Source organism: Ochotona curzoniae, unplaced genomic scaffold (genome assembly GCF_017591425.1).
Source record: "Ochotona curzoniae isolate NIBS_2020 unplaced genomic scaffold, NIBS_Ocur_1.0 scaffold_4701, whole genome shotgun sequence".
In the NCBI taxonomy this organism is placed as follows: Eukaryota; Metazoa; Chordata; class Mammalia; order Lagomorpha; family Ochotonidae; genus Ochotona; species Ochotona curzoniae.
This window is the reverse complement of record NW_024467122.1, coordinates 1,511,367-1,526,524: the sequence shown is the minus strand read 5'-3', so window position 1 is coordinate 1,526,524 and position 15,158 is coordinate 1,511,367. Positions and strand designations below refer to the sequence as shown.

The 15,158-nt window shown below is 51.2% G+C and overlaps 1 protein-coding gene across 1 annotated transcript in view; it reads left to right on the top strand.

The window, feature by feature from the left end:
* Window positions 1–301: 301 nt before the first annotated feature.
* Window positions 302–15,158, top strand: part of LOC121149261 (A-kinase anchor protein 13-like) — a 100,244-nt gene continuing 85,387 nt past the window's right edge. Inside the window, exon 1 of the mRNA XM_040969764.1 lies at window positions 302–473. Coding sequence (XP_040825698.1) covers window positions 401–473 — 73 coding nt within the window. The 5' untranslated portion in view covers window positions 302–400. The remainder of the gene's footprint in view (window positions 474–15,158) is intronic.

Genomic DNA, 15,158 nt, shown 5'->3' with positions numbered 1-15,158 from the left:
GCTGTGATGAACCACAGTCTGTGTCTCCTTCCAGCAGGGAGACACTGCCAGGGAAGGGCCTGCCTGAGCACGGGCTCTGTCAGCGACCCTCCCACTCTGTAACCTGCAGAGGCTTCCCGGGGCCCCAGCAGAGTTCCTGAGTTGCTGGCCGTCAGCAGGAATTGAAAGAATGAAAAGAGACTCCCGAAGTAGTCAGCGCTGTCACAGGAAGAAGCCTAGGTCAGTTATCAGCATTCGCAGAAACAACTGGAGCTTGGGAATATAGTGGGTCACTTGTCAGCTGAGGGGCCTGCAGCAGGGGCTCTGGGACAGCGCCGTGATGGGCACAGGGCCACGCACAGCCCGGCCCAGCCGCGTTACACTGTAGCTTGCTCCTGTGATGTCCTGGACCACGGGATGAATGGCACGCTGCCCGAGCGGAGCATCAAACTGTGCGTTAACTTTAACATTGCAGACCTGTCTGTGCACAAAAGGTGAGTTTCCCGGCTGCGCTGGCAGTGTCTCCATCAGATGATGCGTCAGGATTTTCTGTGTGTCTGTGGGCAGCCGTTGCATCAGAGGTTGGGACAGGAGGCTGCCTGCCCGAGGCTGTCTGCCACTGGTGATGGGCCAGTGTCTGGCGGTCCTGTTGGGCATCGGAGGGGTGTGATTTGGCTGGTCTCCAGTCTGGTTCTGATTATAAAGAAAGAACTGATCAAATTCAATGTAGTGAATAAATATTATGACTAGAAGTAAATTGACTTTTGATAGTTGTATAATGTGCTGGGATATGTAAATTGGTTATTCAGTTATGGTTTTCCTGGAGCCTTGTTATTATTAATATTTTTTGAAGATTTAGTTATTTAAGGGCAGAGTGACATACACACTCAGCAGTTTCCATCTGAGCATTCGTTCCCCAAAAGACGCAGTAGGCAGCGTAGCAGGAGCCAGGCACTGCTCTCGGGCCTGCCACAGGCTGCCAGCCGCTCGGGCCTGCCACAGGCTGCCAGCCGCTTGGGCCGCCTGCTGCTTCGCTGGGTCAGAAATGGGCCAGCGCTACACTGTGGGCTCCCGGCTGCACGAGGGCATGCTGGGCGCTGTGCCGCAGGGCCGTTCTTGGAAGTGGCCCTGGTTTTAATGTGATAATGACCGGTGCATGTGTTGGGCATTCTTGAGTTCTGAACTGTTTACCACAGAGGCTGGTCATTGTGTTGGCGTTTCTCTTGACAAACTGCCCTTTGGGTGTGAAGGAAGTGGAGTCATGACATTGAGCGGGTCAGCGAGTGACAGGGCCTTGACGGTGACATTTCCCGGTTCCTTGGTGTCCAGTGACGTTGTTTCTTCCTTTTGGGTCCGGGATAAACATGGTAGGCTTCGCAGACTGTTGCTGGAAGTTTAGTGTTTCTCTGTAGTTCTGGACCGTTTATCAGCGTGGAACAGAATAATACATAGTGTGAGTGGTAAGAGGATAGAGTAACAGGAAACCAAGCGTGCCACATTAAACACGGGAGGGTCACGCTCGCCAACATGACAAAAAGGATGAATTCTGGAAGGCGGTAGCTGAGGAGCCAAGGAACGTGGTCTTGTTAGTGGAGAGTTTGATTCTTGTTTGTCCCTCAAAAAGTGATCCTTGGAGTTACCCCAGGAGCTGGGATGGGACGGGGGACGGCAGAGGAAGAGGAAGGTGTGCCACTAGGTGCTTACGGACACCTGTCCGGGGTGTCCTCTGTCCTTGGCATCATTCTGTCGGGTTAGGGGACAGAGCAGGCAGTTGGGAGGTTTGGCTGGCTGCTAGACCCTCATGTGAAGTGCATGTGAGGTATACCGCAACTAAAAGGTTAGGGGCTAAAGCAGTTTTAATCACCTGTTAGAAATAGCCTGATAAAAATGATAGCAGATGTTATTCCTTTCTTAGGAAAAATGCGTCTGTACTAGCAGTCAGTTTTGGGGTGTTTTCCTATAAGAAGCTAGCTCCTTCCAGCTGTGAGCTGCCAGGGCTCTGAGCTGGGTGGAGTGGAAGAGTGGGCCCAGCCAGGCAGTGTGGTCCTAAAACACGTGCCTTCTTGTCCTGCCTAACTCTCCTAACCTTGTAGCTCACATAAACTAGTAATAGCAAGACCGTTAGATTCCTTGTTAATACAGTGTGCTAACACAAGGATTTGCAGCCACCTATTTTGCAGCAATTTTTATGCCAGGAACTCTGAACAGGGCAGAAATGATTTGATCAGACTGTATATATTACTCCTTAGAAAACAATGGGACAGAAAGAGAAACAACAAAAAGGAAAACCCAGTGATGTCTGAAGCAGATGTTGCTGAATTTGTTACTGAACTTGTAGAGAATAGATTGGCTCCTGGTCGGTGCGAGATGCCTGATGTTTAAGACTACACAGGGAATTTGGTGGGCGCTCTGATGTCCTAACAAGTGTACTAGGATAGTGGCTAATGCAGAGACTGTTGCTGGATGTGGTGAAGCCCAAGCCTGGGCGGGGATTTCTGGCTCTCGTTTTCGGGGTGTGTCTCATTTTTGGGGGTGTGGAAGTTGGCATTTCCCAGTCTGTCAAGCTGGTGCTTGGCTGACTTCTCCGCAATAATGCAGGAATTTCCTGTTTTAAAGTGTCTGGTGTGAAGGGACTGGCACCGAGGTTCTCTCGCTTTGTATGGTTTCTGCATTGGGGTTCAGGTGTTTTGACAACGAGCTTTTTTGGGCTGCAGCTGCTGGTGTGTGAGCTGCAAAGAATACCTGTGTTCTGCACGCTTGCTGCTGTGGGGCACTTGGCACACATATGTTTTTCATCTGCAGTGGTGGCTGTAGTTGCGATGATATTTTTTCCTGTGGTGTAGATGATCACAGGGTCAGACCCTGCACGGGTGGGAGGACAGGCGCTGGCCTGAGGTCTTGGCTGAGTTGGGATGTTTGTGTGTTCCTATTTGAGGAGATGCAATACGGATTCATAGATAACTCGGGAGGAAAAGCTTGTGTGAGTGGTTACTTGGGGCAGGCTTGTCTTGGAATTGTTTCCAGCAGGCTTCTGAAATAGCGTGCTTGGACTGGACTCTGAAGGAACTGGAGGAGAGTCCTGTTCAGTCCTGAGGGCAGAGTGATTCTAAGGGACTGACTCACGCGTCAGAACCACATGTGTGCAAATGTAAGAAAGGGGGGCTGAGCCCACCGGAGAGGGTGAGAGCCTGGGCACCAGCCGCTGGGGCGCAGGATGAGGTGCGGGTGTTGGGAGAGGTGGAAATGAGCGGTGTGACAGGTGGAAAGCCACTTGGGGTGCAGAGCGAGGGGAAGGGGAGTGATGCTTGTATGGATCTTAAAGTGTGACTAGTAGGTTGCCAGGCAGGGGCTGGGAAGACAAGGGACTTTGGACATGAAGAACCTGTGTGACTGCCCTGTACAGTGAGGGGTTGTTGGTTTATTTGTTGTGGGTCACATGTGGCCACAGGGTTGGACTAGAAGTTGGGGTGGATTGGACAGACATGGTGGTGGCGTGCTAGGGAATTTAGTGCCAAAGAGAAGTAGTGTTTCGGGGAGTTTATCTGGGGAGCTGTATGGATGATGACGAGACAGGGAGTGGGGACCCTGTTTTTGAGACATCTGAGAGGAGTCTTTTAGGGAGGTTTAGGATGGAGTTCATGGGGCCCAGCGTGGTGAGGAGTCACCAAAGCTGCTGAGCACGTGGGAGGGCCGCTGCATGAAATGTGGGGAGTAGGTGGTGGGGAGGAAGGGTGTTCATTGCCTGGGCTTACCGCAGGTTTCCGGCACACATTGCTGGGTGGGAGACTGCTCTGAGAGCATGGTTATCCTGGTGGGCATGGGCCAGCTCCCTGGAGCGGCTAGCATTGGAGTTCAGGTTACACTGTCTGTTGCAGAATAATTCTTTTTCTTGTCTGTAATCTGTTTTACTGTTTTTAGGTTCCATTTGGTTTACCTTTTGTTGACCGCACTAGAAGGCATTAGCTGTGTGGTGTTCCATTCGTCAGTGTTGTAGAGGTCTTAGTTGTGAGGACACAGTGCAATGGTTGTAAGTACACTCACGTTGTCCTGCGGCCTTCACCTGTCCTCCCTGTTGGCTTCCGCTGGCAAGCTGCTGCTGTCCCCATCCGTAAGAGCGTGCTCTGCTCACAGCTCCGGCCAACACTGTCCTGCTGCTGTCCCCGTCCGTAAGAGCGTGCTCTGCTCACAGCTCCGGCCAGCGCTGTCCTGCTGCTGTTCCTCTGAATCTGGCTAGCACGCCCCTGCTCTCCTTGGAATGGGTCATTCAGGTTTGTGATTGGCTTATTTCACTTCAGCCTGTTGTTCTCAAGAGTTCATCCAAGTTGTGGCACGTGTTAGTTTCTTTTCTTTTCTTCTTCTTCTTTTTTTTTTTTTTTTTTTTTAAGGATTTAGTTATTTTTATTGCAAAGTAAGATATACAAAGAGGAAGATCTTCTGTCCAATGGTTCACTCCCCAAATGACCACAATGGTGGGAGCTGTGCTGATCTGAAGTCAGGAGCCAGGAGCATCCTCTGGGTCTCCCAAGCAGGTGCAGGGTCCCAAGGCTTTGGGGTCTTCCTCAACTGCTTTCCCAGGCCACAAGCAGGGAGCTGGATGGGAAGTGGGGCTGCTGGGGTTAGAACCAGTGCCCATATGGGATCTTGGTGCGTTTAAGGCAAGGACTTTAGCTGCTAGGCCACGCCACCAGGCCCTAGAGTTTCTTTATTAATGCAGAAATAAAATTCAGATGTGTGGCTAGACTGTATTTATCCACCCATGATTGATGGATATTAGTGTTTCTTCCACTTGCTGGCTGTTGTAACATAAACGTGAGGGTTCAAATACTGCCGAGTCCCTGCTCCCAGTTCTCGGTAGGCACGGCAGTCACTCCAGGCATGTGCCTTGCAGTGGAAGAGGGGTACCAGTTTTGCTGAATGCTCTTGATGAAGTAGTAGCTATTGTTTTCATGAAATCTCAGCCTTTACTATATATACAAATCCTTAAAAACTATTAATTTGAAAGGCAGGGAGGAGAGAAGGAATTGCTCTTTCATCTCCTGGGTCCCTGCATGCCCACAGCAGCGGGGCTCAGCAGAAGCCAGGAGCCTGAAATGTGTCCAGACCTTCCGCCTTGGAGTCGGGGACACAGGCCCGTGAGCCGTCTCCGGCTGCGGACGGGATGCGCGCTGGCAGCACGCCGGAATGGGAAATGGCGGTGGCTGAGAGCCCGGCAGGCGTTCCGATGGGGTGACTAACTGCTGTCCTGGCTGCACCCCCAGGTACGTGCTTTTAGTGTCTGATGAAAAAGAGGGGCTCACAGGGCTTCTGCATGTGGAAATGTTATCCCTGGGGAAAACGAATTGCTTTTTGTGATTCCCATTAAAAAAAATATTTGCAAAGCAGAGAGAGATGCAGACTTTCCATTTACTAATTGTCCAAAAGCTGGGGGCCCAGGAATTCAACCCTGGCTTCCTTGGGTGCAGGAAGCCCACTGCTCGGACCATTGCCTGCCGCCATTCTGTTTGTTAGTAGGGAGTAGAAATTGGGGGCAGGCCTAGGATTCGATCCCAGATACTCCAGGGTGGGATGTGGCTCTCCTGGAACACTCACCCTCTTTTTTTTTTTTTTTTTTTTTTTTTTAATGAACTCAGTCTGTGCTTGGCGGGAACACTGATAAAGTGTAGTTATTTAAAAGTTGAGAATTTGGCATTTATATTCCTGAAAATAAAGCAGGCCTGTTATTTAAAGGTCAGTAAAGGGCAGTGTGTACCAGCGGGAAAAATCTGAGTTTTCAAGTGAAAAAAAAAAAAAGAATTTTGGAATACTTGTATATCTCATCACGAGCTTGATAACTTTTAGAGTCTTTTCATGAGTTTTGTTGTAACAGACAGCTGTGGGCGTTTGATTTGAGATGCCGTGGTATGTATTGGTAAGATTGACACTCATTCACAGTGGACCCAGCGACTGCTGAGGAGGGATGTGCTGGCTGCACAGTTCACAGCGTAGCTTACCCTGAAAACATTAATGCTTGTCATGTTTTAGTGTAATATTAAACACGACTATTAATAATTACCTGAAAAGACTGTGCAGCTGTGTATGTAGAATAGACGGATTTTTTTTTCATATACTTCAAAAACGGGAGCAGTTTCAGTTGAGAGGCTACATACAGTCTTCTGTGAAGCCGGACCGTAAGGAAGTTTGCAGAACTGTAAAGAATGCCACTTGGTTACATTTCTGCTGTATCTTGGAAAATATTATTTTACATGTGAAGTAAGATATAGTTTTTAAATTATTTTAATTTGTAATGGGTTCCCTGTTATTTTAAAATGAGTTAATAAAATTTTTATGATTTTTAATTCCTGATTACGTGTTAGTAAATACAACCCACATAATAGATTTTTGTTGGGATCTTTAATTTTTAAAAGTGAAATGGTGTGTCAGAAGGCGGAGATGTTTGAAAGCACTGGTTATAGCGTGTAGTGAGTCGAGAGATGGGAATAAGCACCTGAGGAAATACTCTCCTGTTTGGCTCACGTGAAAGCCTTTTAGAAACAGCAGAGTCAAGGGCGGCAGTGTGCGTCTAGCTGTTGGTGGGACACTGAGCTGTCGGGTGCTTACTGTGAGCCCGACGTTGCCGTAAATGAGCCACCGGGCCGTTTTCCCCACCTGCCTTCAGCATCGGTGTGTGTGACGTGTGTATGCATTCCGTGGCCACATGGATCCTCTACCGTTTCCCGTGAGGTGGGAGTGAAGGCACAGAGGTCCAGAGGTGGACAGTGGCACCGGGCCTAGGCCACAGCCCCACCCCAAGCGGGCCCATCGGAGGGCCGTTGGAAGCAGTGGCTGGGGGTCCTGCCTTGGCCAGAGTCTGGGCCCATTTTGTAGAACTGCTGCTCAAGAAGGCAGACCTCAGGTGGTGTGTGAGTGGCTCCTCGTGGACTCCCTGTGGCCGGGCGTGGGCCTGCCTGGGACGCTGACCACAGTGACCGTGGCTGCAGCTCTGAGCACGCTGCTCCAGTGTTATTTGGAACTGGCAAGGAATTTTCCCAGTGGGAGCAAGGAAGTGGGGGTGGAGGTGAGGTCAGGTGCTGAGGAGGAGCATTGCCCGTGACCCGAGCAGGAGGGAGCAGGGGACTCCCCCGAGGACCCCTGGCCTGCAGCGGGCATTGCCCTGGCTTCCTTGGCCATTCCACTTGGTGGACTTGGGGTGCTGCATGTCGGGGTGGCTGAGCGGCTCCCCTGCGGCTGCTTGCGGCCTTGTGGGTTAGGTTCCTGACGTGCTTCTGTCCTTGTCACCAGCTCGGTCGGTGGAAGCGGGGCAGGAGTTCTGTGTTTTGTCTTGATGCTGAAGAGCCCTGCCTGTCTTCCTCTGCTTCGTGCTGGGTCCTGCATCCGGTACCTCCGTTGCCCAGTGCTGCTGTGGCCAAGCCTAACTGTGAGATTTATGTTATGCAGCTGCAGGAGTTAAGCCTTGTCACTTCAACTGTGTTTTGTGATAGAATTGAATTGCTAATTGTGTAAGGAGTTAAAAAGTACCTCAGGAGTACTCTCCCTGGAGCGGAAGGGCTGTGAGGAGTTGACAGGGAAGGTTCTGGTCAGAGCACTGGGCGCATAGCAGTGGATGTGGGTAACACTGAGTGAAGGGGGCGAGCCCTGTTAGACAAATGGCTTGCGCACGCAGGGTTCCTTGACGTGTGTAATCGGAGAGGAGGCAGGGAAGCAAGTTGGCAGACCGTGTTTTGGCAGTTCTTATGTCAGAATGCCTTCTTTTGGTGTGGATGCATTCTAGGATGAATGGCTAATTTGTTCTCATTTCTTTTTCAAAGTTCCTTTGAGCAGATGAAAATTTGAGAAAATATTCTAGCCTCCCAGGCGCCGGGGGCCTGTTCTTGCCTTTGGCTTCTGCTTGTGCTTGAGAGTCCCCTTCCCCGGCCCCTTTCCATTTGATTTGGGAGGCAGAGAGGTGGAGAGGAATCTCCCCTTCAAAAGTGGGGTGACAGGGGCTGGGCCAGGCTGAAGCTGGGAGCCACAGTGAGTCCAGGGGCCTGGCGTGGCCAGCAGGGAAGCAGCTGGTGATGTGAGTCGAATGGTCTGGAAAGGGGCCGAGGGGATTGCTGCTTGCAGGCACGAATGTCCTCGGATGGGGCTTCCTGTGTGCGGGAGTGCTTGTGGAACTTTGCTGGCTGTCCTCTCTTGTTCCTCAGGCTTGAGAGTTCGGTGAAGTTGCCCTAGAGATGGGGAATTGTCCTCCGGTGAAGAGGAGGAATTTCAGAGAACACAGACTTGTGCTGTGAGACATGCCACATTGCTGGCTTCACAAGGTGCCAAGAGGGGGGCCGTGAGTGAGGGCTGCGCTGAAAGCTGGACAGGTCAGTGTGTCTGGCCCTTTCCCTGAGCTTTGAAGGTGTGGGGTGTGTCATCAGAACAAGTTGAACCCAAAGGGACAGAAGAGTTGGGGTGCCAGGGAGGAAGCAGGGTGTTCCTAAGCCCTGGAGAACAGGGAGGAGTGGGGGTGTGGACACACTGCTGAGTTCATCGCACCGCGCTCTGAGTGGACCCTGGAGAATCAGCGTCACTGTGCGTCGCTGCGTGGGGCTGTGTAAGGTCTGGGCCTACTTTTCTTGGACAATTCGGAACTGACCTGTGGCAGGGAGGTTCAGACAGCGTGTGTGCTTCGGTCAAGTTGCTTTCTTTACTGACTCCTGCTGCTAACCACTTAGCATGTCTTCCACCATTGGTGTCCAGTCAGCCCTGTAACTCCTCCAGGAGCATTGATGACACTGCTGGGAGCTCCAGTGATGCTGGGACCACAGTTGTCAATGAATGTGTCTGAGGGGAGAGGAAGAAGGAAATTTGAGAAAAGTTGAGTCATTTATCCTGGATTTGTGGGATGTGTGTCAATCCTCAAATATCAGGTGATGGGAATTTTGTTGTGTGCTTGAAAAACAGAGATAGTATCCAAGTTGTGTTGCTGGAAATTGACCGTATGGATGCTTGTGTGTGTACCATGCTCACTGCCGTCCGTGTGGGCGCCATGTACCGTGTTCACTCCTGGCTGGGTTCCCGTGTGCCTTGCTCACTGCCGACTCAGCTGGGTGCCCATGTGCCGTGCTCACTGCCGACTCAGCTGGGTGCCCGTGTGCTGTGCTCACTCCTGACCGTGTGGGCACCGTGTGCCGTGTGCCATGTTCACTCCTGGCTGGGTGCCCGTGTGCCGTGCTCACTGCCAACCGTGTGGACGCCGTGTGCTGTGCTCACTCTTGCACAGTGCAGGGCAAGTTTTCCTGTGTTCTTTTTCACTCCTCTTGTTCCTCATCCCTTAGGAGATGGTAAATTTTTTTTTAAACATTTATTTATTTATTGGAAAGACAGATATACAGAGAGGAGGAGAGACAGTGAGAAAGATCTTCTGTCCGATGATTCACTCCCCAAGTGAGCACAATAGCCGATGCTATGACGGTCCGAAGCCAGGATCCAGGAACTTCCTCTGGGTCTCACATGTGGGTGCAGAGTCCCAAGGCTTTGGGCCGTCCTCCACTGCTTTCCCAGGCCACAAACAGGGAGCTGGATGGGAAGTGGAACTGCTGGGATTAGAACTGGCGCCCATATGGGATCCTGGTGCGTTCAAAGTGAGGACTTTAGCTGCTAGGCCATGCCGCTGGGCCCAGGAGATGGTAATTTTTCCTACGTCCTTCACCTTTGATCCCTTACAAACTGCGCTATTTCACCTAAGAAGGTCTGAGCACAAGCGGCCTATGGAACGGAGGTGTATTGTTGGGGTAAGTTGGTTATGTCAGAATCAGTAGAAACCCGTTATGTTTCAAAATGAAGTGTGGAATTTTATTCAGTACTTTGTCTTTGTCCATTTTCCTTAAATGAAATAGTTAACAAATAAGTTAATGCTTAATTTGAGCAAACAGTTTTTGCAGTAAATTTCCTTATAAGCATGTCAATCTAAGGAATGAAAAGGTCACTTTTTCCTTTGTGTTGTTTGCTGATTGTTCTAGAATGATGTTGGCCACGTTAGCCTGTTTTTCCTACACAAGGGCCAGGTGAGCTTCCAGCAGCTGTTTTGTTTTGGGATTTTGGAGCTGGGTCGGTTTCTGACTTGAGTGTAAGATTACTGTGTATGGACAGGTGCTTGGTGCCTAGTTCAAGTCCAGTGCTTCTGCTGCCTGCTGCTGCACACCAGAGTTCACGGCAGATGCTGGTGGTTCAGGCACCTGCTGCCCACGTCACAGACCCTGATGGAGTTTCAGCCCTGGCTGGAGCAGGTGGATATTCAGGGACTAAACCACTAGGTTGGATGTTACTGTCTGTCTGCCTCTCCCTGCCTTTCAAGTAAAGAGAAAAATTAGTAAATGAAAATGAAAAGTGTCTTATAAAATTACTGTATATGAATGATGAAAGGAATCCTTCTGATATTCATTAATCCTTTTTGGTGGAATTAAACAATTTGGGAACAGGCCTTTGAATTAGAAAATTTCAATTTGTGTACAAGTCAGAATGTGGTATTGGTATGTTGGCCAAGGTTGTTGAGTCTAGCCAATCAGTATGCACAGTGTTACAGCATAAAGGTGCACTGCTGAGGGACTGGTCCACAGCCATTTGAGGGACCCCGTCCTTGAGAGACCCTCTCCTTGAGGGACCCCGTCCTTGAGAGACCCTCTCCTTGAGGGACCCTGTCCTTGAGGGACCCCGTCCTTGAGAGACTCTCTCCTTGAGGGACCCTGTCCTTGAGGGACCCTGTCCTTGAGGGACCCTGTCCTTGAGAGACCCTCTCCTTGAGGGACCCTGTCCTTGAGAGACTCTCTCCTTGAGGGACCCCGTCCTTGAGGGACCCTCTCCTTGAGGGACCCCGTCCTTGAGGGACCCTCTCCTTGAGGGACCCTCTCCTTGAGGGACCCTCTCCTTGAGAGACCCTCTCCCTGAGGGACCCCGTCCTTGAGGGACCCTGTCCTTGAGAGACCCTCTCCTTGAGGGACCCTGTCCTTGAGGGACCCCGTCCTTGAGGGACCCTGTCCTTGAGGGACCCTCTCCTTGAGGGACCCTCTCCTTGAGGGACCCTGTCCTTGAGGGACCCTCTCCTTGAGGGACCCCGTCCTTGAGAGACCCTCTCCCTGAGGGACCCTCTCCTTGAGAGACCCTCTCCCTGAGGGACCCCGTCCTTGAGGGACCCTGTCCTTGAGAGACCCTCTCCTTGAGGGACCCTGTCCTTGAGGGACCCCGTCCTTGAGAGACCCTCTCCTTGAGGGACCCCGTCCTTGAGAGACCCCGTCCTTGAGGGACCCCGTCCTTGAGAGACCCCGTCCTTGAGGGACCCTGTCCTTGAGGGACCCTGTCCTTGAGGGACCCTGTCCTTGAGAGACCCTCTCCTTGAGGGACCCCGTCCTTGAGAGACTCTCTCCTTGAGGGACCCTGTCCTTGAGAGACCCTCTCCCTGAGGGACCCTCTCCTTGAGGGACCCTCTCCTTGAGGGTCCCTCTCCTTGAGAGACCCTCTCCTTGAGGGACCCCGTCCTTGAGGGACCCTCTCCTTGAGGGACCCTGTCCTTGAGAGACTCTCTCCTTGAGGGACCCCGTCCTTGAGGGACCCTCTCCTTGAGGGACCCTGTCCTTGAGGGACCCTCTCCTTGAGGGACCCCGTCCTTGAGAGACTCTCTCCTTGAGGGACCCTGTCCTTGAGAGACCCTCTCCCTGAGGGACCCTGTCCTTGAGGGACCCTGTCCTTGAGGGACCCTGTCCTTGAGAGACCCTCTCCTTGAGGGACCCCGTCCTTGAGGGACCCTCTCCTTGAGGGACCCCGTCCTTGAGGGACCCTCTCCTTGAGGGACCCCGTCCTTGAGGGACCCTCTCCTTGAGGGACCCTGTCCTTGAGGGACCCTCTCCTTGAGGGACCCTGTCCTTGAGGGACCCTCTCCCTGAGGGACCCTGTCCTTGAGGGACCCTGTCCTTGAGGGACCCTGTCCTTGAGAGACTCTCTCCTTGAGGGACCCCGTCCTTGAGGGACCCTGTCCTTGAGGGACCCTGTCCTTGAGAGACCCTGTCCTTGAGGGACCCTGTCCTTGAGGGACCCCGTCCTTGAGAGACCCTCTCCCTGAGGGACCCTCTCCTTGAGGGACCCTGTCCTTGAGGGACCCTGTCCTTGAGGGACCCTGTCCTTGAGGGACCCCGTCCTTGAGGGACCCTGTCCTTGAGGGACCCCGTCCTTGAGAGACCCTCTCCCTGAGGGACCCTCTCCTTGAGGGTTGCTGTTGGAGAGCAGTGGCATCCTTGGCGGAGTCTGGCATGGCTGCCGTGCATGGAGTTTACTAGATTCTCTCATGGTGTCCTCACGGTGACCCAGTGAAGACAGTGAGGTGACTGTGGTTTTATTCATGGAGAAATGGAGGCCAAATGTTATGTAGCTGTTCAAGTGGCACAAAGCCAGGCAAGTTACTGCTACTGGGAATTGAACCCAAGTTTGTCTGTCTAATCCAGTGCTGGTAGAAATATAGTATGAATGACACAGGTATATTAAACATTTTTGCAGTAGCCACATTAGCAAAGTAAAAAGAAGCAAAGTAAACTTTGTGCTTTGTGCTTTCTTTAATTTGTGTGTGTCTAAGAAGACCACTTCAACAACCCATGCGTGCATGGGTTTAAGGTAGATAATTGGACAATCTTCGGTTCTTCTCTTCCGCTTTTTCTTTTGAAGAGACATGTGTTTGACAGAAGGAAGAGTTCTTTCTTCCCTAGTTCATTCTTGCAGTGACAGACAGGGCAGAGCCAGCCCTACACCGGGACCCAGCAACGTCCCCCAGGCTGTCCTATGGTGTGCTGCTGACCCAGGCCATCTGCACAGTGCTGGGTGGGAAGTGGAGCAGCCGGGACTTGAACCGGCATCGGCGTAGCAGGTGACAGCCTGATCTGCTCTGCCATGCGCTGGCTCCCGCAGTTTCCTTCCCATGCCCTGGGGTGTCTGGCATTGTTTGTCCGTTAAACAAGTGGTGGAAGCTGTGCTCAGGAATCTTACCCTCACGGGTGTAATTAGAAAAATCAGTGCCAGAATGTTTTGAGTTTTGGTTTGATATGGTTGGTGGGAAGATGATAATTTTGTGTGTGTTTTTGACAATGAAGACAGTGTCTGCCTTGGAGCTTTTGCCCCCTAGTGTCTGTCCTGGGATCGGCAAAGAAGTTGAGTATTCTTTGCAAGTGCTTTGTCAATATCTCTGTGTTTTGAAAACACATAACATGGCACTGATAGAATTGGGTTTGCACAGCCCCCAGGGCCGCTCTGTAAAGTCTTATTTTGACAATCTTGTGGCTGGCCAGTTCATTGGCACATTAAAATTGCATAATATTTGAAGACAGACAGAGATGTTTCATTTGCTGATTCATTCTCTGTAGTCCACACACGGCAGGGGCTCAGTCTGGCCGCACCCAGGAACCAGGAATTCAGAGACCCTGGAGGTAGGAATGCCACCACTCCGGGAGCGCTGTGTGGGATGAGGGTATCTGACAGCGTCTGTAGACACTGCACCGAGCAGCCGCCCCGTGCCCCTGGTCTCTTCCTGAGGAAGACTGGTTACTCACCCGGATGAATGTGATCTGTGTTTCTGACAAGCTTTTGAAACAAGTCGTGTGATTCTGAGTGCACCCCAGCATTTCAGTCTGGGGGTGTGAAAGCATGGCTGTGTTGTAAGATGGATAGAAGTGTAATTGCCTAGTCATGTTAGAGGGTAAAAAGACTGACAGGGTGGTTTATTTGCATTGGGAGGGGAGAGTGAAATTTTTGCTAGTTTAGTGATTATTTTGTTGGGGAGAAGTGATTAATTAACCAGTGTTTATTTTTCTGTTGTAAAAGTTGAAAGTGCCTGCAGGTGGCGTTTGAATTGAGCATCTGTTTTGTTAGTTGTTGCTGCCCAAGGGTGATCTGGATCCCCAGACGATTCATGGTGCACCTCACTTTGTCTGTGGGGTGTGGTCACGAGGCTGAGAGACAGGGCTCAGCTTTCACACTCCTGTTGTTTGTGGATGGTGGAGTGTGTCTGACCCTTGAAAGCAGATCCCAGAAGCTTTGGGATGCAGGCTTGTCACTTGGTTTTCCTGATGCTATGCACAGCTTCTTGGACAGTTGGCCCAGGCCTCGGCCTGCCCCTGGTTCCCTCCCGGCTGTTCTCATCCTGGGCTTGAGGGATCCATTCCTGCTTGAATGGCCGGTTAAGGCCCCTGAGAGACCCTGTGAGGAGACTGTGGCCCTGAGAGACCCTGTGAGGAGACTGTGGGCCCTGAGAGATGCTGTGAGGAGACTGGTCCCTGAGAGACCCTGTGAGGAGACTGTGGGCCCTGAGAGACCCTGTGAGGAGACTGCAAGCCGTTAGGTCCTCTCCTTCCTTGCTGTATTATGGAGGTGGCTTCCCAGTTATTTGTAAAGCAGTTAGTCAGCTCCAGCTTGAGAGAGTCACATTCCTGAGCACTTTCAACTAATTGAGCTTTGGGTGAGAAGTACGTTGTGTGATTTGCTGGAAAGCAGTGATGCCAGAAGTTTTGAGATAGACATTTTGTGTTAACTTGTGATACTTGTTTATTTTTGTGAGGTCTGCTGAAATATCTTTTAAAGGAGGTCAGGAGCTAGCTATTTATGTGAGAAATTTTCTGAATGGCGGGGAAGTGTAAAGAAAGAATAGTTAATATATATAAAAATTGCTTCTACTCTTTTCTTCAATGGGAGGTTATTTATTTGCCTATTTTATTTGTGGGGTCAAGGGGAATGGTAAGTCTCTCACACTGGTTTGTTTCCCGGCTGCCTGCGACAGCATGGGATGGGGCAGGCTGGAGGCGGAAGGCAGGAATGCAGTCTGGGTTTTGCATGTGGCTAGACAGGCCCATCACTTGGGCCGTTACTGTGCCACCTGGTGTCGCCATTCCCAGGAAGCTGGAGTGATTGGTCACGTGCCTGTGCAGATAGTACTTCTTCATTGGAAAACAAAAATTGGAAAGAACTAGGCTTAAACTAGGTAGAATACTAAGTGCAAAGAAGCTGTGGCCTACTCCTGCTGCTGTAGTTCAGGAAACCTGAGTTATGCAAGTTTGAGAACTGTTTCCAGGCCGTCATATGCTGCAGAGTGGAAGCACAGAAGGGTGGTAGCTTGGAAGCTCAGGCAGTGGCTTAATTTAAAAGTGATTTTTTGTTTTAAAAATGATGGCAGGGAGTCCAGG